At 36.5% G+C, this 25735-nt stretch overlaps 1 protein-coding gene across 3 annotated transcripts in view; it reads right to left on the bottom strand.

Moving 5' to 3' along the window:
- SENP1 (SUMO specific peptidase 1) overlaps positions 1–25735 on the bottom strand; it is a 57731-nt gene that overhangs the window by 27160 nt on the left and 4836 nt on the right. For 2 of the 3 annotated variants that reach the window (XM_081248879.1, XM_081248881.1), the window contains 9 exons: positions 24266–24396; positions 23143–23224; positions 22242–22283; positions 17867–18026; positions 13734–13905; positions 6360–6463; positions 5991–6277; positions 4389–4443; positions 507–545 (listed from right to left, as the gene is read on the bottom strand). In XM_081248879.1, coding sequence (XP_081105005.1) covers positions 507–545; positions 4389–4443; positions 5991–6277; positions 6360–6463; positions 13734–13905; positions 17867–18026; positions 22242–22283; positions 23143–23224; positions 24266–24396 — 1072 coding nt within the window. The remainder of the gene's footprint in view (positions 1–506; positions 546–4388; positions 4444–5990; positions 6278–6359; positions 6464–13733; positions 13906–17866; positions 18027–22241; positions 22284–23142; positions 23225–24265; positions 24397–25735) is intronic. The other variant, XM_081248880.1, reaches the window with a different exon arrangement.

Below are 25735 nucleotides of genomic sequence, written 5' to 3'. Positions count from 1 at the left end.
ATCCCAAAGAAGAGAATAATACAAGATACCATCGAGGTTTTAGTTCAAATATTGTATTTATGATCCAGAAGAAGAAATACGGGTTTTTTTCTTAAAAAAAAATCAACTAGACCGGGAGTTTGGATAACTCAAAGTGAGTCCTTGAAACTAGAGACTAAACTTTCAGTGATTTTGCAAACTCCAGAAATAAAGATTATTCAATAAATTAGTTTTATCAATGCGAAAATAAAGGCACTTACTTTCCTTTCTATATAATAGCTAACTTTGAAATATTTTTCCAATTCAGTTCAGCTTCAACAATTGTTACAGATTTAATAAACCTGAGCATAGATATGTCCCAACTCCAATAGAACCTTTAAAACCCAATAACTTAAAAGTTATTTTCTATATAGACAAACAGGGAATTTTACTGACTAAAAATAGGTAGGGTGATTGGCTAACTGATTTCTTCTAACTGAAAAGAAAGTGATAGAGAGGGAAAAATGATACCAAAAATAATAACTTACAATTCTTTGATCCACAGCTCTGCCTGGAAAAAAGTAGGACTATGGGTGGGAAAAGAAAAATGTGACAAATGAGCAGGAGACGTAAAGGAAAATCAAATATTTTCATCAAGAAAACCAATTATTTAAACAGTTTATAAAAATGCTTTACAAGTATGCAATAAATAAAAGGACCTAAATTACATACAACAATTCTAACTGGGAAGTAAAGGAATACAAATATGAGTCATCTGCACACGTACAGTTAAAAAGATGACCCAACATTCAGCCGAAACTAAGTTTAGCATGCTCCTTACTTGGAAGAGAGACCAACACGATGTAAAAGAGTACATCACTTGTCAAGGCAATATATTAAGCTAGAACGTTCCTCTTTCCAAATGGCTCAGATAGACAGATTTATTAATGGTTTAATAAAATCTTACGAGTTCTTGGACTTCTCGTAGGTCTACTTGAGTAAAAATACATTCAACCACATCACATTAGATACTGAAAATCCCCGCCCACAGAATAACCCAAATCAAATGGCTAATAAGCCAATGAACCAAAGCGGATAATCAGCAATACAACTCCATTCCAAAGATGAAAGGCCAGTTCTACTCCATGCAGCTCTTGCTGACAACCCAAGTGAAGTGCTTAGCAGAGTCACAGGTATGTCCTCTGTTCTAGAGCCTTTTGCTCTTCTCAGACTTTCTTGTCTCCTTTCTTATCTTCTTGCCCCTAACTGAAGGAGTTCTCATAGAACCAAATTAAAGAAGAGTGAACAGTTTTCCAAAGAAAACTTTCAGATACGTAGAACAAGTAAACAGAGCATCAAGTTGGAATTTAAGAGACCAGTATCTCCTGGAGCTGCTCTGTGACCTTGAGCAAGTCACTTCCTTTCCACGGGCCTCAATTTCTGGGTTTGTAAACATGGAGATTAGAGTCCCTTTCAGTTCTTAAATTTCTACAGTCTGTCCTGTAAAGGCAAGAATAAGGGCTCAGAGATTGTCCCCTTGCTCCTTAGCCTAACTTCTGAGAATTAGTATTCCCAATCATCCTTAGTTCTGGGGTTTGGTGATAAACATGCTGTTCTATTACCTCCCCACTGTCGGTAGCCTACCTCCTTAACACAGTGAACGACTGATATAACAGCCAAGAAAGAAAGTCACAGAGATCAGTGGAAGCACCATGAGGAACTACTTAGTGTGGGATACTAAAAACAAATGAACGTGAGAATACATCTATTGAACAATATAATGAAGTGACAAGAATCACACAGAATTTCATGGTACTGGATCATGCTATTCAAATCTGTCTGCTCCCCCTTATTAGAATATAACTTGATGAGGATAGGAATTTTTCTCTTTTGTATTTACTACTGTATCCTCTGCACCAAGAATAGTGCCTGACACATAGCAGGCAGTCAGTATTTACTGAATAAATAATGTAAGGGCCAAGCACTTCTCTTTAACGGATCAAGGTATCTGCTGGCGCAGGAAAGCAAAATGCAGAGGAAAAAGCAAAATCTGTTTGCTTTTCAGAGATTATACATTACTTCTCATATAATTGAAGCAATAATACTTACAGCTACTTACTGAGCACTTACTTAGTGCTTTATGTATAAAACTCTCTTTGGGGGGGTTTTCTTATTAGTTAACCTCACAATAATCCTCAAATTAATTAAGACTCAATATAATGTGTAATAAGGAAATATTACATATACTGTACAGAAAAGGAAACTGAGTTCAAAAGAATAATTTGTTTTAGAAGAGCCAGGATCAGAAACTATTTATGTCCAATTCCAAAGACTATGTTCTTTCTATTATTATAAAGTGTCTTCTAATAAACCAAAGTATTAAGCCAAAATGGAGATGATGAGTATTTGGGCTACTCAAGAGAGTATTTCAGGCTTTCTAGGAAATTCATTTATTTAACAGATTTATTTACTAAGTACCCATGATGTGCCATGCACTATTATGGGCACCAGGTGGTAGTGCAAAGGTACTAGTACCGAACAAAGTACAGAGATAGAAGTACTGGAAGGAAAGACTAATGCTATCAGGAGAAGCCAGAGAAACGTCCTGAGAAAAAAATAACACCTGAGTCAGATTCTGAAAAGCAAAATAAGAGTGTAACAAGTGGACAAGAAGAGAAAAGGAATTCCAGGCAGAAGGGGAAGGGCTGGAATGTACAATGGCACAAAGGCATAAAACACATGGCACATTCTGGGAAATAAGGGCAGATCTGCATTGCTGGAACTTAACCGAGTGGGAATGCCGGGAGATTAAGAATAAAGAGGCAATCAATCAACCAAGCCTTGGGAGAGCAGGCTCCAACTTTGATAAACAGCATCATCCAATAAGCCTTACCCAAGACTACTTCTTGTCCATCTCACTCTTCAGTCATCACTAGGAGAAATTCTCCATAAAGGAAAGGCAGACTCAGTAAAGAACTGAAGAACCGAGAGCACCCATTACATGAAATCAACTTTTTCCCAAGAAAGAACACCTATTTTTGCACATACATGTAAAGCACTTTTATAAGTGTTTTATCTGTAAGTTAATCTTCACAACAATTCAATAGTAAGGTATTAATACTTGCATTTTATTGATAAGGAAACTGAGGTTTAGAAGAGTAACTCGTCCAAAGTTACATGAAGCCTGGAAAAGGCAAGATCAGAACCCAGGTCTAACTCAAAAAAACCAAAAGTATAAAGAATAAAACATCTAAACTATAAAGTCTCCTTGAGAAACTGTAACAACTGGAGAATTTTTTAAAATATCTAAAATTTAGAACATACAGGGGAGCTGCAAAGACACAGAGGAACTGAGATGAGAAAGAACATTTTACTATCCCTAATCTTCTCAATGGAAAACTGATACCATTATTATTCTAGCAATTGAATTGCTAAGGCCAGATATGGCAAAGACATAGCAATCTGAGTAGCAACTTATTGGATTACAGAGGAAGAAGTACTTGGTACCTCTCAGAGGGGTCAAGTTTCATATAGAAGATCACATTTGAATTGAGACTTAAAAGATAAGAAAAAGACTACTGCCAGATAGACAGGTGGAGGGGGGAGAAGGGGCGCATACCAGGCAGAAGGCACACAATGTGAAGGTAAGAAAATACCTATCATCTTATAAGTCAGCATATAATAAACACATGAAAGAATCCAGTATTTACACATGGTTCCTTCTCTCACCTCCACTGTGCTTCTCCTCAAATGTCACCTTCTCAGAAACTTGCCATGACTCTCCTAGATAAATAGCACCCCCAAACCCCAGTCTATATACTACCCTGCTTTATTTTTCTTTGCAGCACTTATCACCAACAGGCATGTGTTTATTTGCTTATTTGTTCTCTATCTGTCCCCCATCCCTCCCCTTACACCCCTTACAATTAGAATGTAAACTCCTTGAAAGCAGAAACTTCATTTTGTTCACTGCTGTTACCTCCAACGTCTATACTAGTACCTGGCACCCAACAGATGATCAATAAATACCTGTTAAAGGAAAGAATGCATGATAGGAAGCAAGACTTGTGGAGGAAGGGTGTTGTATACCATACTAGGAGTTTGGGCTTGATTCTATGTCTGATAAGCCACCCTCGAGGGAGTTTAATGAATGATTAGATAAGCATTTTAGAAAGAGCACTCTGCAGAATGGAAGATGGACTGAAGAACAAGGCAAAGAATGGATTAGGAAACATGGTGGAAAATGGAATGAGGAACAAAATGGAGGCCGGAGGAAAAGAGATTAATCAGGAAGTTACTGAAATAATTCAAACAACATATAAGAGAGGTCTGAGTTGAGGCCATTTTATATTACTTAGATCTTAGTGAAGAAACGGTGATTAAATAGAGGGAGAACAATATGTTAAAAATGTCCTTTAACCAAAGTTTACCTGGGAGTTGGAGTCTGGGAATCTTTCACTTTGAGTAAAATCACAGAGTCTGATCCTAAACAATAAAACACAAGAGGATATCATTATTAACAAAATTCCACATGGCTGTACCTTCTAGATGTCTGTAGTTTAAGTTCCTATACTTTGTTATATTCTATTTCCATAAACATAACACAGCACAAGGATAAAGGTAAGATGGAAGAGAAAGAGAGGCAGGTCCATTTTCACTGAGCCATAAATAGGGCTTAGTGAAGAGCCTGCCTCACAAATAAAGCAATCACTCTAAAAGAAAGGATATATGCCCTTCAGCATCTCCTCCTGGGCTGAGCTTGCTCCCTGTGCTTCTTCTTTCTATTCCTGGGAAACAAGAATGTGCCAAGATTTCTCAAAAGTCTTTAGTTCATGAGCTACCACAAGACTGAATAAGGTGAAAGAGGGAAGGGGAAGGAGGAAGGGAAGAGAGGGGAGGGGACAAGAAGAGGAGGGAAGGCAGAAAGAAAGAGAGCAACCGCTATGAGAGAAGTAGCAGACTCTAAAGAGTATAAATTCTGTCATTCGACCATTTATTTTCTATTGATAGAGGAAGAAACCATGTCCTTCTAAAGCACTATGATTAGAATCCCATTTAGAATATTTAATAAATGGTACAAGGAAAGTAATTCAACAGTTCAGTGTAGTATATTTGTTCCAGTTTAGTTGTATCTAAGCATCTGCCACACAATGCATGCTTCTGAAATTAACAGCTTTTAATAATAATTCTCAGTAAATCACCTCACAAAACTTAAGTTTTCATGAATATGTGTAGCTATATAATGATGTCACCGATAATTTTAATCCCCAAGTGAGAATTTTAAGAAAGTGAGGAATAGATTAAAAAAAAATTAAATGACCTGAAGAAGGAGGGGAGAGCCTTAGAGACTGATCTAGCAAAAGATCCCTAATGTCTAACCACTTAACATAAAACTTGCTTTAAGTTACATGCCTAAATACATACCATAAATACACACATAACGCACACTTAAAGAAGGGGAAAACTAAGCAAACAAAAAATAAACTACCAGAGCAAAACTTTTAATTAACTGGAATGCTAAGAGACTGAATATTTTGGTTAGCTGAAAGTAAGGTAAAAAACTTTGTTTTCCAAACTTGCCGATGACCATTCCAAAATGCATAAACCTACTATACAGGTTTTATAAGTAGTACTTGTTTAAGAACTTTTACTTCAGTTCCTAATTGATGTTCCAAAACTCCTAGAACTTCAGAGTGCTTAATTTTCATTGTAAAGTACTAGAAACAGAGACAGTACTGAAGTAATTGGGCTTAATATACTCTGACACAAGACTGCTCAGGAAGTTAATCTTTTAAATAAAATATTATAGGAAATCATTTGCATCTCCATGTAAGAAAAAAGTAAGCTACTTATTATATGCTTCATTTACTCGTGGCACAGCTAACTGAATTAAATGTATTTAAGGTATCTTGTATCTTATATCTTAATTAAGTTACATGTGTATTACTACCTTGCCTATAATTCACATGGATCCAATAAACTGTTAATTGGCTATTAGGGTTCAAAATACAGTTATACAACACAATTTTTACCTTCAGATTGTGTATTTGAAGCTGGTAAGTTATCTGGCTGATGTGAAAGAGAGTGGTGATGTTGGGGTTGATGGAGAGGATCAGAATCTTTGGATCCAAATGCAACAACATCTGGGGTATAAGATGATATGGAAAACACATTGTGGGACAATTGTTCCTGGGCAGTTAAAATGCTGGCCGATCCAGATGATGAAGCATCAGAGCCAATGATCTGGGTTGCACAAGAGTTTCCATTTTTAAACAGTGAGTCTTTCAAAGTAGTCTTACTGGAACTAAGACATCGAGACCTAGCAAGAGAAGAATACAACTTCAATATCAAATAACAAAATGTAGGATTAAATTCATTTGAAAAATGTTTCCATGACTCACAAGTGTAAAGGAAAGTGTGTGGTGGGTTTGGCTACAGAAAACTGTTTCCCTGTGACCATCTGTAGAAGTTGTCTGTAAATCTCTCGTTCTTCCTCTTGAACTGTCTATAAAAGAAAAAAAAATCTTAAATACATCCAATGAGGCAAATGTTTCTCAAAGTAGTATCTAGACTCCCAGAAGCTCTGTCAAAGCTCTGTCAGCGTCCTCATGATAATTAAGAATTATGGTTCATTAATAATATTCTAGAAAATTGTAAAGTATACATAAGAGGAGTTGAGTGAAGCAAATACCAGACAGTATATTTTGGAAAATTATGGGGCATATACGTAAACAGAGAAACTACAGGATATGAAAGCAGAAGGCCACTTTTGTGTCACTTATAGAGTGCCAGAAATAAAACATTTGAGGACTTCTAAATAGGACTCCAACAAATCCCTTGACTCCTAATACCTGTTAGAAAAACCACGAGGAAGTAACCAGAAGAGTCAAGTGGGATATCTTGCTAAAGTTTCCTATTCTATCCAATTTTTAAGAGTGTAAGTATTTTCCAGAGATGGTTTTCATTATTTACTTTTTTTCGCCCCTCAAGCCCCAATACTGAATTTAGGGAAAAGCACATACTCTACATCTACAACATAATTCACTTATTGACTTAAACACCTACTATGCTCCAGTCACTAAGATACCGCACTGAATAAAATAAAGTCCATGCCCTTGTGAAGCTTACATTACAGTTGAAAGACTGACAAATAAACTAGTCAAGTAGTATGAAGAAAATGAAAGATAAGAGAATAGAAAGTGATGGAGGAGGAACAGCAAGAACAGGTAAGACCTTTCTAAAAAGGTGATATTTCAATAGAAACCTAAATCAAAGGAAGAAATCAGTCATAGAAATTTATAAACAGTATTCCAGGTAGAGTCAGAGCAAATGCAAAGCCCCTGAGACAGAAATATGCTTGATGTGCTCAAGGAATAGTAAGGTCAGTGTGAATCAGGAGAAGAATAATAAGAAATGAGGTCACTTAGCAGAGAACCAGATTACATAAGGACTTGTAACTATAATCATGGTAAAGTATCTACTCTGCACAGATCCCCTGAAGCAATGGGCTGCATTCATTAAATAACATGCCCCAGTATTTTCAAAATCTTATAGTTTAATACAAGCACCAATCTTCACAAAATAATTTTAATACTTTGTGCCAGTGCTAGCAACATCCTACACTGTGACATTTCAATATGCACATAAGCACTTCATTCAGTTTCAAATGTTTGTTAAAAGCACAGTGAAGGGACTTCCCTGGTGGCGCAATGGTTAAGAATCCGCCTGCCAATGCTGGGGACACGGGTTCGAGCCCTGGTCCGGGAAGACCCCACATGCCGCAGAGCAACTAAGCCCATGCGCCACAACTACTGAGCCTGCGCTCTAAAGCTCACGAGCCACAACTACTGAGCCCACGTGCCACAACTACTGAAGCCTGCGTGCCTAGGACCTGTGCTCCGCAACAAGAGAAGCCACTGCAGTGAGAAGCCTGTGCACTGCAACGAAGAGTAGCCCCCGCTTGCCGCAACTAGAGAAAGCCCGTGCACAGCAACGAAGACCCAACACAGCCATAAATAAATAAATAAATAAATAAATAAAATTTAAAAAGCACAATAATGCAATTATCTATGCAAAGGTAAAGAGACACTAAATTTTTTCTTCTTGAATCTTTTTTTTGTATAGTAAATTTCAATTACATTGTCAGTATAATGTTACTGATCTAACAAGATACACCTTGTACTGTGCTGCAATGACAACTCCTTATGAGAAAGAGATATCCTTAAATCTGAATACTTGAGTGATCAGAAAAGGTAGAACTAGTTGAGCATTTGGTGGCAAAATAGACCCAAGAGAAAAAACAAATTTGCAATGTTCTATATGAAGAAAATAAACACCATTATTTTATCCCTTAGACATTAATATTATATTCAAGATGATGGTGGTCTTTTTTAGTGTTTGTGAAGAAACTGTCTACAGTATTAAAAACCACAATTAAAATAAATGCCTCTTTATTAAAACATGAATTGGCTATTATGAAAATTCTTCAAGTAGATAACATAAAGAATGAAGCATCATTACAGATTATTAGATTGTAAGAGAGATCTTTGCCAACCAACTCCACTGCGATCTATATACAGGAAAGCTGTGTTATCTGGCACTTTAATGACTGGAATTTTGAATACCCCTCCATGTAAATCTTGACTCCACCTTCCCACTACACCAAGTAACCTAATCCACTATACTATGGGGTTAACAGTATGTTGTTTTCAGGGGTGGTAAAATGGAAGGAGGGAAGGGAAACCGTAAGCGGAATACCACACCTGAGTCATGGATATTAACCCAATCACTTTAGTTCATTTTCACTGTCCCAACAAACTACATCTTAAAAAGCTTTGACTGTATTATCATAACATAGGGAGCAAAGTAAAGCAGATAAACTGGTGTAGGAGGTTACTCTGCATACCAAGGGAAAATAAAAAATATGCCCATCACTTAAAGACCTCCAGAGAACACCAAGAATAATGAGGTAAGAAAGGACCTTTATTTGTGGTACCCTAAACACTTCACCCAAAAGGGGAAACATGAGGTGGGGGGAAGAATAAATCAGGAGCTTGGGATTAACGTACATATACTACTATATATAAGATAGACAACCAACAAGGACCTACTCTATAGCACAGGGAAATCTACTGAATATTCTGTGATAACCTATATGAGAAAGAATCTGAAAAAGAATAAATATATGTATAACTGAATCACTTTGCTGTAAACCTGAAACTAACACAACATTGTAAATCAACTATAATCCAATAAAATTTTTTTAAAAAAGACTTAAACCATAAAAAGTTAGAAACATTTCCCTCCTTCCTGATATCACATAGCGAAATGTTTTCTTGAAATAAATTTTTATGCTTAGGACTTCCCTGGTGGAGCAATGGTTAAGAATCCGCCTGCCAATGCAGGGGACACGGGTTTGATCTCTGGTCTGGGAAGATCCCACATGCCACTGAGCAACTAAGCCCACATGTTGCAACTACTGAGCCCGCAGCTGCAACTACTGAAGCCCATGCGCCTAGAGCCCGTGCTCCGCAATGAGAAGCCACCCCAATGAGAAGCCCACACACTACAACGAAGAGTAGCCTGCGTGCAGCAACAAAGACCCAACGCAGCCAAAAAAAAAAAAAAATTTTTTTTATACTTATAAATAAAACATGAATAAACCAAGGAGCCATTAAGCAACTCAGCTAATGCAAATTACAAGAAATCTAGATTAACTGAACGCAAAGAGTTGATTTTTTAAAATAATTTAACACACACAAAAGTCCCCCACAAATCTTTTTCCCCAATAAATATATCTTCAAAGAAAAGCTTCTGTCTGAGCCTGAACAACCTTAGCCATTAGACAACATAAAATGAACAGAAATAAATCCATATTCCAAATAATTATCTGAACTCCTTCAAATCTCATACTTCCTGTTTAAACTGATTTAAGGTTTAAAAAAGAAATTACAGGGCTTCCCTGGTAGCGCAGTGGTTGAGAGTCCGCCTGCCGATGCAGGGGACACGGGTTCATGCCCCAGTCCGGGAAGATCCCACATGCCGCGGAGCGGCTGGGCCTGTGAGCCATGGCCACTGAGCCTGCGCGTCCAGAGCCTGTGCTCCGCAATGGGAGAGGCCACAACAGTGAGAGGCCCGTGTACCGAAAAAAAAAAAAAAATTACAGAAAAAAGGTTAAGAAGTTTTCACTGTTCTACATGTTTATTTGGAAGTTATAAGAATTTATGTTTTGTTTAAATGATGCAAGGCACTTTTCTTTTTGGGGCTTCATTAAACAATAAAACACTGGCTGTGTATATTACATTTTATTTAGAACCATTTTGGACAAAGAAAGAACAGTCTAAGCAACTCTCAAAAGAACACATAACATTTGGCTTTACCAAAAGCAAATGCAAGATGCAAGGAGGTAAGTCACTTGAAACTTCAAACATAATCCTTTTTTGGAGCATCTGGTAGTATAAAGTAAAAAAAAAATCTTTCTATGTATATAACTTATTAAACTATTTTCTATTGAGAAAGCAAATTAGGAAATTGAGAGGAAAGGAAGCTATAATTGGATAAAATGTTAAAGGAAGTTGGCTAACGTTATGTTTCAAACTTAATAAAGGACCAAAGAAAGTTTAGTAAGTATAAGGACAATTAATAAAGTATGTTTTTCTTAAAAAAAAAAGAAGAAAACCATCAGTGACATCTATAAGGCAGTCTAACATCTTAAAATGCTACTCAATATGTAGCAGAGAAGCATGTCTGGAAGCAACATATAACTGAAAAGAAACTACTTGTTTTTACTATTTAACATTTCTATTGTCCTTAATATTTTTTTTTCCTAAACAGAAACTCTCATCATCTGTAACAGTGCTAAGAGTATCTTCTGTGATAATGGAAATGATCTCTGTTTGTACTGTCCAATATGGTAGCCACTATTCATATATGGCTAATGAGTACGTGAAATGTGGCTAGTGTGACTGAGAAAGTACACTTTTATTTAATTTGAATTAACTTAAATAGTGCACGTGGCTGGTGGTAACCCTACTGCAGTGGTCCCCAACCTTTTTTGGCAACAGGGACCGGTTTCGTGGAAGACAGTTTTTCCTTGGAACGGGGGGAGGGGGGGATGGTTTTGGGATGATTCAAGTGCATTACATTTATTGTGCACTTTATTTCTATTATTATTACACTGCAATATATAATGAAATAATTATACAAGTCACCATAATACACAATCAGTGGGAGCCCTGAGCTTGTTTTCACTTGCCACTCACTGACAGGGTTTTGTGAGTCTGCAAGCAATTGATTTATTATGGTCTCTGTGCAGTCAAACCTCTCTGCTAGTGACAATCTGTATTTGCAGCCGCTCCCCAGCGCTAGCATCACCCCTCAGCTCCACCTCAGATCATCAGGCATTAGATTCTCATAAGGAGTGTGCAACCTAGATCCCTCACATGCGCAGTTCACGGTAGGGTTTGCGCTCCTATGAGAATCTAATGCCGCCGCTGATCTGACAGGAGGCGGAGCTCAGGCGGTAATGTGAGCGATGGGGAGTGGCTGTAAATACAGATGACGCTTCACTTGCTCACTGCCCACCGGCCGGCCACTCACCTCCTGCTGTGCAGCCCAGTTCCTAACAGGCCAGGGACCGGTACCGGTCTGTGGCCGGTGTGTTGGGGACCCCTGCCCTATTGGATAGTATCGTTCTTTAATGTTGCCCTTCAATCAGCCATCAGCCAAGTGGTGGTACAGCCACCACCTGCGTATTTCCAAATTCTTCTTCCTCATGTATTATCTTCAAACCCGTTGTAAGACTGAATAGCACAGTGGTGACATGTTAATTCCGCAGATAGCTTCATATTCCTGAAGGTGTTAGACAACTCCAGAAGTAAGATTCATACACAATTCTCCTTCTTTAACATAAGCAACAGATGTCTCTTGGAGATCCCAATATTTCCAGGGAAAATAACTTTTCCTCCAGCTTATAAGCTCCCATCAATAATTTTAGTCCAGGGGGAAAAAGTAACATTTTAACCTGGATTATCTGTAATATCCAAGACTACATATCTAAATCATCTGTTGAGAGTTTCATTTAATAAAGTTTGGTCCAATATTTCATCTCGTGCATATAATATGGGTTACTCCATATTCCTACACTATAGGTGACTTGCTTTTCATAGCAGATTATAGACCTAAAAACAACTGAGGCAAAAGTCCCTGCATCTCTTGTTCCATAGGATAGGTTCAATCCTTAGCATCTTTTTGACACTGCAGAAGGAAAGAGGAACCAGCTTCATGTCCTCCCTTGCCCCAGCCTGTGGCCTGGAAGGTGGACTGGAAGGATGAAAGTATTGGGTCGGCCCAAGTCTTCATTCTAAAGGGCACTGGTGATGCCAGCAGCAGCCACACGGGGCAGGGACGGGTTTGGGAGGCCTGTACCGGCTGCCATGCCGTTACCATCTCAGTCCCCACAAGTCTCTCGGTACCCTGCTGGCTGCCTGCACTCTAGCACAAGCACAACCCCCACAGCTCCAGTAACTAAAAAAGAATTATTTATGTATGTAATAACTGATACGCAGATCGTGCTAAATGCAATGCTACAAAAGGTACAGTGAAAAATAAATCGTCCTTTCGTAACTGTTGCTCAGCTCTTATCACCAAATGCAACTGGTGCCAGTTTCTTGTCTATCCTTCCCCCTGATAATTATGATTTACTAGCTCTGTCATCCTCTGCTTGAATATTTTAGATTCAATACAAATTTAAAACCAAAAAATATACAGCATTTTAAACTAACTATGTAACAAATAATCAAGTTTTGCCACCTAAGAGATCTTCACCGCCAAATTACAAAATTATTTAGCACATAATGCTATATTCTTGACTCCACGGTCTGTAAGCACCAATGGACAGGAACCACATAACCATGCTGTATGACAGAAAGCATACCTTCTAGACTCTTGTAGAAGAACTGGGCTGCAGGCTGGCCATTTATTAGTTGTGTGACCTCTGACCTTTACTTTCCAACTTTGTAAAATGTGGTTATTACCTCATCTCTACCTATTTCACAAGGTTAAAATAATTCAAAACAATAATACATGTGGAAAGCACACTGGAAACTCTAATGCTATACAAGTATGAGGTCATTATTATTCATTTGTATCTCCACAGCAACCAGTCCAAACCTGACTAGATGCACAATAAATATTTAATTGAACAGGTGTAAGCACATCTCCTTATTGTATAAATTATATGTTATATATAAGGAATTGATTTTTTCCTAAGTTTACTGAATGAATATAACATAGTGTCAACACATCTTTCTTGTGGAGAAAGCTTATGATCCCAAAGATCTTACTCAAATGAAAGGATGTAAATTATTTAGCTGGCTTCTTGATTTTTCTTTTATACTGAGGAAAAATTATCCTAGTAAGAAGGGCAGGTATCAAATCCAGCAAGGTTAACAGCTTTGCCACATGAAACTAGAGCTTTAATAAGGGTTCAAAAGAGAACAGAGATAGTTTGATGTATGAGAAGCCACTCAGACAATACTGAAGATTAAGTGTGCTGTCCAACAGGAATAGAAGATGGTAAGAAAAATACTGAAGTCCTGCTAAGATATCTCCTTACTTTCTTTAGAAGAGATGCTGGCACTCAAAAAGAGCAATTAAGAAAGAAAAAAAACACAGAAAGGATTAATGGAATGGTTAATAAACATCTAAGCCAGAGGGAACAAATGGCTGAATGTAGGGAGAGTCTTTTAGTAGCTTTTGTTGCAGGTTTTCCTTACCTCTTCTGCTGTACTAATGTGTCGCCTCTGAGTTTTCTTGGGGCTCAAAAGATTTCGACGACATGAACCACTCCAAGATGGACTTGGAACAGGCTTAATAGGAAAAGATTTTTCATATGCAGACAAATGACAATGATGGTTTGACTTTCCTGTAAAAGTGTTTGATAATCCACTAAAAAAAGAAAAAAGTTTGTAAGAAAAGATAAGAACAGTAAGTAAAAATCTAACCAGGTGATTATTTTCACTTTTAAGAAATAACAAAAACAAAAAAATTAGCAGAATGACAGATGTACCCTGTGAGAGAAATACACAAGAAATGATACATGAGTTGCTGCATTAGGTTCTGCCACTTAGGAGGTCTTAAACTGCCAAACTATGTAATTATCAAACACATAAAATTGTATTTCTTAGCTTCTCCATCTATAAGTTCCTTTGGTCAGGAACCATAGACCTGTGTGGTATGACAAAAAGCCTATCAGATTAGACTTCTTCAGAAAACCTGGGTTCTAGGTATGCACCTGGGTTCTAGGTGTGCTAATATGCACACACTTTCTATTGACTCCCTGCAGTCCCCTCTCCCAGCCTTTTGGAGGGAATTATTTTAAGATTAAATATGCAAAGATGGATAAAGCTGAAGCTTCTCAACTGTTTTTCAATTGAATTTAAGTTTCCTAAAAGACCAACAGAGGGCTCCCATCCTCCATTAAAAAAAACTAGAAGGCTTTTTATGAGGCTGCATCACTGACTGCTCCTCCTGCCCTCACTATCTACCTCTTTTGAAGGAGAATTTTGCTTTGTTTCTTTATACCATACATGCCTCAAATAATGGGAAAAATTGGCAAGAAAAATATTTTTGTGGACTCAAAATCCAGTTTTATCTCTAAGGTTAGGTTAATAATTTAAAGTTTTTTTCTATGTGCTTTTTCAAATATCATTACCCAGCACAGTACTTGTGCTCAATATAATTAATTTTCTTTCCTTCTGCTGAGGATGAAGAGTAAAGTACATAGCTGACTAAGCTGAACTTATTGAAATGAACTCTTTAAACCAGTACATGTGGTCTGATCCAAATGAAATCAGACTAGGTCTAAAGAAAATTAAAAAGTACATCCATTCCCTCTGACTCTTCAAACTCTAATGTTTCCTATGTGTGTTAGAGTGGGGAAAGGAGCAAGAACTTGGAATTTCAGAAACACGGTTCTTTTCTTAGGATGGGTAGATAATGGCTAGGAAAAAATGGCAAGGGCAATATAATTTGCTTGGTAAAGATATAATGAATTCCCCACAATGTCTTTTGTATTTATTTTCCCTAGAGTGTGTGTGTGTGTTTAATGCAAAAGATTCTTCTTCCTAAAGAAACAGTATGAGAGCACTTGCGATGCCAGAAAGCAAGGGTGCTACCAACAACTAACGAGGTTGAGTCAGGCACAGACATAAGCCTGAAGGAACTTCCACTAGCCAAAGTTGTGAGAATGTAAGCATTGAAAGAATAATGATTGTAGTCGTGGATTAAAACACACTGAATCCATGACACTGAAAAAAGAACAGAAAAATTCATTTGAACCACATGAAGGGGCGATTAAAAAAAAACTTACTTTGAAAATTGGTAATGCAAAAGAAAGATCTAATCACATACCCTGCCGTCCCAGTAGGAAAACTATTTCAGGGTAACCAAACAGCCCTAACCAATGAGGAAAAAAGCTCTCCCTTATAGCAGAGTGCCAATTAATTAGTGTAAAAGAAATGATAAAATTAGAAAAATACTACTTCATTAACTACTAAAATTATCATCAGGTCAAAGGAGGTCAAAAGGTACAAACTAGGCTTCCCTGGTGGCGCAGTGGTTGCGAGTCCGCCTGCCGATGCAGGGGACGCGGGTTCGTGCCCCAGTCCGGGAGGATCCCACATGCCGCGGAGCGTCTGGGCCCGTGAGCCATGGCTGCTGGGCCTGCGCGTCTGGAGCCTGTGCTCCACAACGGGAGAGGCCCGCGTACCGCAAAAAAAAAAAAAAAAAAAAAGGTACAAACTTCCAGTGATAAAACAAGTAAGTCATGGGGATGTAATGCAGAGCATGGTGACTATAGTTAATAATACCATATTTCATATTTGAAAGTTAATGAGAAAGTAGATCTTAAAAGTTCTCATCACAAGAAAAAAAATTTTTGTAACCACGTATGGTGATGGATGTTAACTAAACTTATTGTGGTGATCAATATACAAATATTGCACCATTATGCTGCACACCCGAAACTAATATAATGTTATATGTCAATTATACCTCAATTAAAAAATGACTATCAGCTAAGGATTATCAATTGATATTAATAACTCCTAGGCTGATTTGAAACTGGTCGTTCATAAAATGCCAAAGTAACCTCATTTAGATTACATTCTAGTCACAAGGGGGAAGAAAACCTAACTGCACAATTAAGGACCAGAGCACTGTCACTCTAATCTAGAGGTCAATCCAGCATCACTAATGATAGGACTGTAGGTTTTCTAATATGATGTAACACAGCATCAGCTTTTATTAAAGTCAAAAATCTAGTTTATAAGATATACAGAGGATAGAGGACAAAATCATGATACTATGGGAAAGCAACTTGTCAAATCCAAAAGGTGGAACATTACGCAGAAAAAAGTCATGTCATAAAAAAAGGGGGTGCTGTTCAAGATTGTAAGAGACTTAAGGGTGATAAATACCAGAGGCGATTTTAAACTGCATACTGCTTTGGACAAACTAGCTGTAAAGGATACTTTGGGGTCAACTAGGAAAACTTAAATATAACTTATTCAGTGTATAAGATAAAATTTACTGAATGAAAAAGAGAAGATGATTGACTGAAAAAGATTACAAAAGAGTATATGAACAACATGAACTCATTTTTGGAAAAAAATGTGTGCAAACAGAAAAATATCTGGAAGGACATGTACTAACACATTACAAAGGTGACCTCTGACTGGTGGGAATATGATGTTTTTATTGTTTATTTGTGCTTATCTGTATTTTCTGATTTTGTACAAAGCATGCGCACCGTTTCTGTAATAACATTATTTTAAAAAATAACAGCATGGCATTATTGAGGAAAAAAAGCAACTTGCCAAATGATGCATACAGAATATCTTTAATGAAGATAACATATTTTACATTTTATAGTATTACACAGCATATATATCATTCTATATCTAAGCAAGAGAAAGTGAAAGAGAAACAAGCATAGGAAAAGATTTGGAAGGAAACGCAAGAAGGGGAAGGGAGTAAGATTGTGAGTAGTGGTCAAGGGATCTTTGGCTTTATTGGCAATGTTTTAACTTTTACAATGTGACTGTGTTAATGAATCCTTATGTAATTTTTAAAAATATTAAGAAGTGGGGAAGACAATCCCTGGGAGTACTCACACATGTTTCCAGAGTCCATGTGCTGATAATCATAAAATAAAAACCATCTTGTTGGTTTCAACCAGCACCAGAAAGCTTAGCTTTGACTAAGCAGGAAACTGAATGATCCCACATGCCTAAAATCCATCACCAGAGTAATACTTAAGAAGTCATAAATACCATATTAAAAAAGAAATATTTACTAATATAATAAAGTACTTGAGGGAAAAGTTTCTAACCCAAACTTCATCTGCCTTTAATAATCAGTAGAAGTTTGGTGAGGGAATAAGCAGGGCTTATAAGTTAGGCTAAATATGATCAAGTTCTTTCTGAGTCTAATTTTACAATAGAAGTAGTTGACTAAGGTGTAAGGTTGCTTTGGTTTAAGTCAGGTCTCTGCTCACATGAGAGCCTACAAAATGCTGGTTTCTTTGCTACTGAAGTTGCAGAAATTGATCAATTTGCACTTTAAGGTTCAAAATAGCCATATTGATTCTGAAGGGTCCCAATACACTCATATCCACCAAGATTTCCCTCAAAACTCTCTCCCTCTAATTGTAAGATTTGGCTGTCACCAAAATCCAGCACCAAATAAATTAAAAGTTGAAAGTTCAAAATGAATTTGTCCGTATCTCTATGGTTTAAAGTTCAAAAGTGGTGTTACTTTTTAAAAATGCCAATGTAACAACTATCTTATAGCCATTTTCCCTTATATTGGAGGAAGACCTTGTGAACTGAGCAGCCAGAATACTTACCTTGAGGTCTTTCGGGTTTCGAGGTAAAGACTTCGGCTGTTTCTTGATTTTTGTAAAGTTGAACCTGATGCTGGAGTGGAATTTCTCCACTGGCCATTTGCACTCTGGCCAAAGGTTCTTAGGTCTCCTGAGCCAAGAAAACTGTCTGAGGAAGGGTTGTCTAGAAGAATAAAAGTTTGAATAAATCAAACAAATACCTATACTTGTTCTCCATATGACTGCAACCATGTCCAACACTGTATTCCAAAGTAATGTGGCATATCACCATGTCTCTAATGGAAGAAAGATCCCGGCCTCAACTGCCAGTAAAGTCTTCAGTAAGGGAACTTCTACAAACTATAATTGATTCAGCCATACTAACCTGAAAATTGATGAAGGAGCTGAATCCTGCCACAGCCATGTGCCTTATCTGCATCAATGTGACTCCGTGGTGTCCACCAAAAGTCAACATTTTACCCCAACTATATCTTGCAAGCACTCCCAGGCCTGGGCCTGAAAGAAGGTAGGCCAGACCAGTAAGAAAGCAGGTGGAGGGCCAAGGAGAATTGTAATTCAAATGAACAACAGTTATTGCTTAATAAGCAGCTGGTGTCACTTTCTTGTTTTAATTACCATGTTCACGACTCAGTGGCTCTGTCTAAGAGCAGAGATAACCTAATTGCTGCTTATTCTGGCCGGCTTATGGCAGGAATGACCCATCATTATGCATTTGGTTCTGGTATGATAACCTTCAGTCACTTAACGTTATAATCATCAGACATACCAATACTCGGATGCTTGCTATTGCAATCAGACTAAGCGAGGATTAATTATTATTTGAATTTTCTGACTTGTGGCTTACAAACTGGGGTGATAAAAATCTTTCAAAGTTTCAGCTAGGAGTAGAATAATTTTTATAGCCTCCTCTCTCCATCAGCAGGATGGGACAATTTAAAACAACACCTTCAAAATAACTTCAGATGTTAGGCTATGTAACTGAGGAGCACCAGTAGAAAGACAAAAATGTAACTCTCTACTCCCTGAATTTTGTCTAATGCCAACATCACTTTGAGGATCCTCTTTCAAAGCATTTTACTATGGAACTTTGCACAATATTACGTATTTATGTTACTTAAACTATTTAACATAGCTTTTGATACTCTATCCAAAAAGTTTGGCTGCTGACAAAAGTATCAGTTTTGTATTGTATTGGAATTTTTTTTTTAAGCTGATCAGGATTATCAGAATTTAGGCTAAATAAGATGGAAAAAAGGCAGCAGTCAGGGGTGGTATTAGTACCAGTTGATGCACCAGTGGATGACCTCATTAATAATTAAATTAAATTTACTTTCAAAATGAATTACAACCTTTTCCCTTTGTAATCAACAACTATGCTTGACATCTATTACTATTACTATAAAAATAAGAGATGTGAGGCTAATGAAAATGAGTTTCATTAAAGGACCAGAAAATCATTATCTTTAAGCAAAGTAATAACAGTAGAAATCTTCCTCCCTCATACTTTTTTTTTTTTTGGTTAAAATTTGATTAGGGAATGATCTAACTAGAGATGTCTACTTGAGGAATAAGTCTACCAAAAAATGCAAATTTGAGACCAAGGATAAACCAGAGTAGCCTGCTCAATGGCATCTGACAGAGGTCTGGGCTTTAAAATTCAAGGGAAAAGCACAGGATCAGGCAATCTGTTTCACCAGAATAAGGTGGTTCCATCCCCACTCAACGAAATCACTGAATTGTGCTCTACTGCTGATGGGATCAAGCAAAGCTAGAAAGGGACCAACAGGAGGCTGCACACATTCTTTTTTAGTTGACAGTTTAACCCAGTATTCTGTCATCATTAAGAAGTCAGATTGCAAATGTCACAAATAAGATTACTTATGTGTACATACACACACATAGAACTATAGGGAAATACACCAAAATTTTAACTTTGGTTGTGTTCCAATGATAGAATGATGGGGATTTTTCTACTTTTCTCTACAAATTTTCTACAAGGACAGGCAGTAATTTTATGGACATAATGAAAATTTATATTTTAAAAAAAGTGTGTCAGGCAATCACTTAGTATGAAAGTAACCATCAGTTGCTCCTGTTAACTTTCAGATTTATTTAGTTATTATGAATACAGGATGCTTTAATTCACCTTACCTACTAAATGCCTATTTGGCAACCTAATTTAACATATTTTCCAAAGATAAGACATTGACAATGATTCTAAGCATGAGCAAAATCATTTCTTTTCATCTTAAGCTACTTTTCTTTAAGGTTTAAAATGTTTTAATTTTCTTTTCAATTGTGCTCTTAATAAAATCAAGAGGTCTTCAAGTCTGACCAGCACTAAGTTATTAAAGTGAAAATGTTGCATTTTCTCTGCTTTCTAAATTAAAAAAAATGTTTTTAACAGTCTAATCTTGAGATTAAAAAGCAAATATTTAAAAAGCTTGATACAGAGAGGCAGATCCAGTAAAGTATAAATGGGAAGCTCCAGACTCTAGGTTCTGAAGTTTGAGTTTTTCCTGTGTTTGTTTTCATCTTAGTGAAGGAGGATAGTAAGGTAGGAGAGGAGACAAAGACCAGTACAGTCAGAATGAGGAGACTGAGGCAGGTAAACTGGGGACCCACATCTAGTCCAATCAAGAGGTAAGTCTCAAGGTGACTGACCACAGAAATCAATGTGGAAATTATTGGAAAAGAATAGGAGATAAGAGACAATATTCTGCAGGACTTGTAATGAACAAGAATGGGTGTGGCAAAGGAACAAAGTTAAAAAAGTACACAGTAAAAAGATCTGAATTAAAGTCTTTATTATAAGAAAAACGTATACAGACCCTTGGCATTCACAGATTGAAAGCTCTGATTGTCAGTGAGCAACCTAGAAGGTCTGTGGCATGTCATAGGCTTGCTTGGTCAGGGGCTAAACTTGGCAGAGGCATAAATCTGAATCCTCTGCTTCAGGCTGTATTTTAGAGAATGAATCTAATAGCTCAGCAACCCCATTTCAATATGGTTTTATTATTTGCTGTTGGTATTCTCTAGTCATTATCATGTATAAAGTAACTGTAATGAATCTGTTTCTTTTCCTAAAAAAAATGGCCTTCAAGTGAGAGATTAAAAACTCTGGCATAAAATTTTGATACAGGGATCAAGTTGTGGCATGAGGACAAACAGAAAAAATACAACCCTCAAGAGTCATGTAATTGAGTAGAAAGCCAGCACTCTGGTTAAATACCACCACAGTCAAGAATATAGGGACCTGAGATGATCTCAGAAATATCCTTTGTGAATATCAAGGGTCCACTGAAATTTAAAAGAAAAAAGCTAAAACAAATTATTTTAAGCCATGTTATTTATAATAGCTGAAAATGGAGAGGGTGAAGGGGACCTAAACCATAGAGAAAATGAAGGAAATGAAGATACAGGCCCATTATCCTAAATCACAGCCCCCTGGATCCAGTTGTGTTTCTACATTAAAAATTTGGGGGATTTTACAAAGATAACCTGGTATGTACTACGTAGCACTTCTAAGTATAACCTGAAGCAGCACCCTGTTATCAAACATATTGATATATCTACAGTAAAATGTGTAAATATTCATATTTACAGAGATAAATAAAAGACAAAACATAAACAGTTAAATGTCAGTTCATGTAGCTTTTGCTAAGTAATGAATTGAGCTCAGGTCAGGTTTAGATGTCAAATAAATTATGAAAATATTTTTTGGTTTTCAGAGCTTTTTGGATTTTGGAATTGCACATAAAGGATTGTGAACGTGCATATAAATTCCATGGATTATGAGAAATCAACAGAAAAAGGTAAATAAGAAGAATAACAGGTAAGCAGATGGAAAATTAAAAATATATATATTGGGCTAAAAAAAATCACATATTTTGAATCATACAATGTGTACATAGATATATACTCAGATAAAAAAACAGAGAAGACCACAGGGTTAAGAGGTGTGTTAGCCAGGAGATCTTGAGTATAATTTTCTATAGTATAATTACTATTAAGCAATTACTTTAAACAAAAACCAAATATTCTGTCCAATGGTAAATCAGCATACAAAATTACAAGCAAACACAGCCTGAGTTCAAATGAAAATATTATCCACTCAACTGTCCTTCCCCTATGATCAATACTAATAAGCTATCAAGCCATATTTCAGGCTCTCTGCTCATCAGAAAGGCCTTTTCAACAATAATGATGGCAGAGTTAACTTCCTGAAAAAATTAACTGATTTTTCTATACAATTATGCACATACTATGTGGACACCATTTCCCACCCCAGAAGAGGAAATCCAGTGCTCAGGGTAAAGTACCACCCACCTAAATGATATTTAAATATAATATAAATCTAAAAGAGCATCATACTAACGTCTTTTTAGGGGAGGAGATCTCATCTTGCTGACAAAGAATCCTGAGGAAGCCAAATAACAACAATAATTATTATTTGCATTTCATATTTATTACCTCAACTTATCCTTATAAAAATCCCATTGAAACAGGTTCAATGGTATGGCTAATATTCCCATACTTGGGTCATGTGAGGAGATTAAAGCATGAGGAGTGAAAAGACTTTGGAAGACCACTATAATCTTCCTGGGTCATACTGCCAGGAGACTAACCAATAAAAAACTCTTAAGTTTCCCCAAGACAGAGCCAGATCATTGGAAATCCAAACCTTAGAAAGGGGGCAGATGAAAAGTCAGGCAGGCCAGGGGCTAGGAAAAGCCTAGAGAATGCTGACTTCTGTCATGGATCACAAGTTGAAAAGGCAAGCCCTTGAATATGCAAGCATGGCTGTGGCAGGTGCTAGACAGAAACATGTAGTTAACATTTCCTGCCCTAATGGAGGGACAAGCTTGGGTAGAAATAAATTTTCAGGATTTATGATTTCAAGCAGAATACAAATAGGCTAGCTCTGTGCTTCAAATCAGTACAAGTAACCTTTACATCACATACACATATCTAAAAAAAAAAAAAAAAAACCCAAAAGCCAAAAACAAAGCTGTATTGCTTTTAACAAGGGCATAATAGACAAGTAGGAGAATGGATTCTAAAAAAAAATCTCCCTTTAAAAAATATCTGGTTGAGACTAGATCTGTGAAGTATTATAGCAACCATACACAGAGAGCTCATTAAAATGATGTTTTAGTGGAGAAAATACCATTTTGTTTTTGACAATGTTTTCACTTTTAGAGACAGTAAACACAAACAACTTGCTAGGAAGAAGTCTGAAAGGTAGAAATGCCTTGACTCCAAGTAATGTGTCATACCTGAATAATAATTTGGATAAGCTGCACTTCTTGTAGAACAAGTATAAGATCGGTCCAAATTTCCTTGCCTGGAAGGTAAAATCTAAACAAAACAAAAGTTTTTTCTTAAACCATATTTTTTACAATAAAACAAAAACATACACTAGGAAAAATATATAATTAAACAAGATTATGACATATTTCAGAGTGCAATATAATTAATTATAATTATATATATTATAAATAAATTAAGCTACATACTAGTAAGAAAGGAAAACATGATGAAATGATTAAGGCTTCAAGGGGAAAAATAGGCAAAATATCTGTTATACAACTTAATTCAAAGAATGCTCATTAGAAGGTAATACGTATTTAATATAGCCTGTTCTCAAAGCCAGGTGTATCACATATCAAAGCAGCTGACAAAATCAACCTGGTTTTGATTCTCTTGATAACTTTACAGGACAGTTCTTAATCAGAGGTGCCGCTGCACCCCAGTACAAATCTGGAAATGTGTGGAGATATATTCAGTTACCAAAATGATTACTGGGGGCAGATGCTACAGGTATTTAGTGCCCAAGGATGCTAAACATTCTGCACACAGCAAGGAATGGTCTCATCCTAATTAGTAATGGCTTCCTACTGAGAAAGACTGCTTTATTAACAGTCCTCAAACCTTGGAGCTTTTTTAAACTGCAGATTCTGATTCAGTAGGTATGGGGTAAAGCCTCAGATTCTGCTTTTCTAATAAGGTCTCAGGTGATGCTGCTGCTGGTCCCTTGAGAAACTAAGCTTTATAGAACAGAGAAATTTCAGAGGTACTGTATATTTTCATAGTTTCCCCCCATTTAACGCTCAGCAATTTTAAGACACCAGTTTAAAAGAACGCTGATCTGTGTATTAGTAATTGTAATATTCAGAGGAATAATAAAGAGTTTCTAAAAGGTATCATTCTCCAAGAATTTATACATAGCCTGGCTCTTATTTAACTTTAATGTATCAAACAGAATTCCAAATATTAGCATTACTGACTGTAAAAAGTTTACATATATTCCTGTGCTTTTGAGTGTGGCATTTAAACTCTATCAGATGAAAACTTAAGCCAAAATAATTCATTAATTAAGGAAAGAAAATTATTACTAACCTGATGGTCAGAAAGTGAAAGCTGGTCCTCTGGAAAACCTGTTTGTGACAGGAGATGGGTTTTAAATATGGAGTTGTGGTTCACTAAAGTTACTTCTCCAGCATCCATCCTCAGCCTATCAGCAGTATCATCTGGGGAAAGAGTCCGGATTAGTTCAAGTCACATAATTCTTCAATACCTACTTTCCTATGAGCCAATCTTTTCACCTAATAAAAATGATTTCCCCCAAACACCTCTACAGTCAAATAAAACCGCTCCTTCATAACTCTTGGCAAGAAATCTCAAAATGTCACTGTTAAAAAAACAGGCCCATGTGCAGAAATTGGTTAATTTGGAATCGAGATCATCTACTAAATAGTTCAAAACTTGTACAAGAATAAAAAGAGCTTAATTCAAAGTTTTAAAAATAATGAAATTTTCCCAAAAGAAAATTTTTATTTTAACTGTAGAAAAAAAAAAAAAACGGGGAAAAAATTTCACCATTCAAAGCAAATACTCTTAACCCTGGTTTATTTCCTCTGTTTCAACTCAACAACGTACTTTAAAATTTAATCCACTTGAAAATTTTTTCTGCAAAAAGCGTAATTTATTCATATAGCTCTTAACAGATATCAGCTCAGTTACTGTATACTGTGGCAGAACTGTACTTTATTACCATTTCTGAAACCTTTGTTACCATAAAAGAGTTAGAACAGGAACAAGTGAGAGTAAGGGAACTCAGTGATTTATACTGCTATCAGCAATGAGAGAAAAGGGAAACAAATGACCAGGAGAAAGAAGGTAGACTAAACAAAAGGAAAAAACAGTAGAGAGAAGACTAATGTGGACTTAAAAGGAGCATATGGGATGTTGTAAGATCAAACTGTATAGATTTTTCAACCTATTCCTAAATTGACTACTAGTCTTGACCTCATACTGTTCCCTGTTATAGACATAAAGTACTATGAATAGCAGAAAATGTTCCAATCACAATTAATTCTCAATGCCACTAGCTAAATGAAATTTAAATTTTACCTTAATCAAATTATTTATCACATAGAGGGCAGTATAATAGTACTAAAGAACAAGGACCCTGGAACCAGTCCCTGAGTTTAAATCCTGGCTCTGCCAGTTATAGCCGTGTGATCCTAGGCAAGTTTCTTAACCTCTGTGTCTCAGTTTCTCTGTCAACAAAATGGAGATAATAATAGAACCTACTAGGTACTAAAGTAAGTCCCCTACATACAAACGAGTTCCGTTCCGAGGGCGCGTCCGTTAAGTCCAATTTGTTTGTAAGTCCAACAAAGTTAGCCTAGGTACCGAACTAACACAATTGGCTATATAGTACTGTACTATAATAGGTTTATAATACTTTTCACACAAATAATACATAAAAAACAAACACAAAAAATAAAGAAAACATTTTTAATTTTACAGTAACTTGAAAAGTACAGTAGTACAGTGCAATAAGACGGCTGGTGATTCTTAGCA

Source organism: Mesoplodon bidens, assembly GCF_964165515.1.
Source record: "Mesoplodon bidens genome assembly, chromosome: 11".
In the NCBI taxonomy this organism is placed as follows: domain Eukaryota; kingdom Metazoa; phylum Chordata; class Mammalia; order Artiodactyla; family Ziphiidae; genus Mesoplodon; species Mesoplodon bidens.
This window is presented reverse-complemented; position numbering and strand designations above follow the sequence as displayed.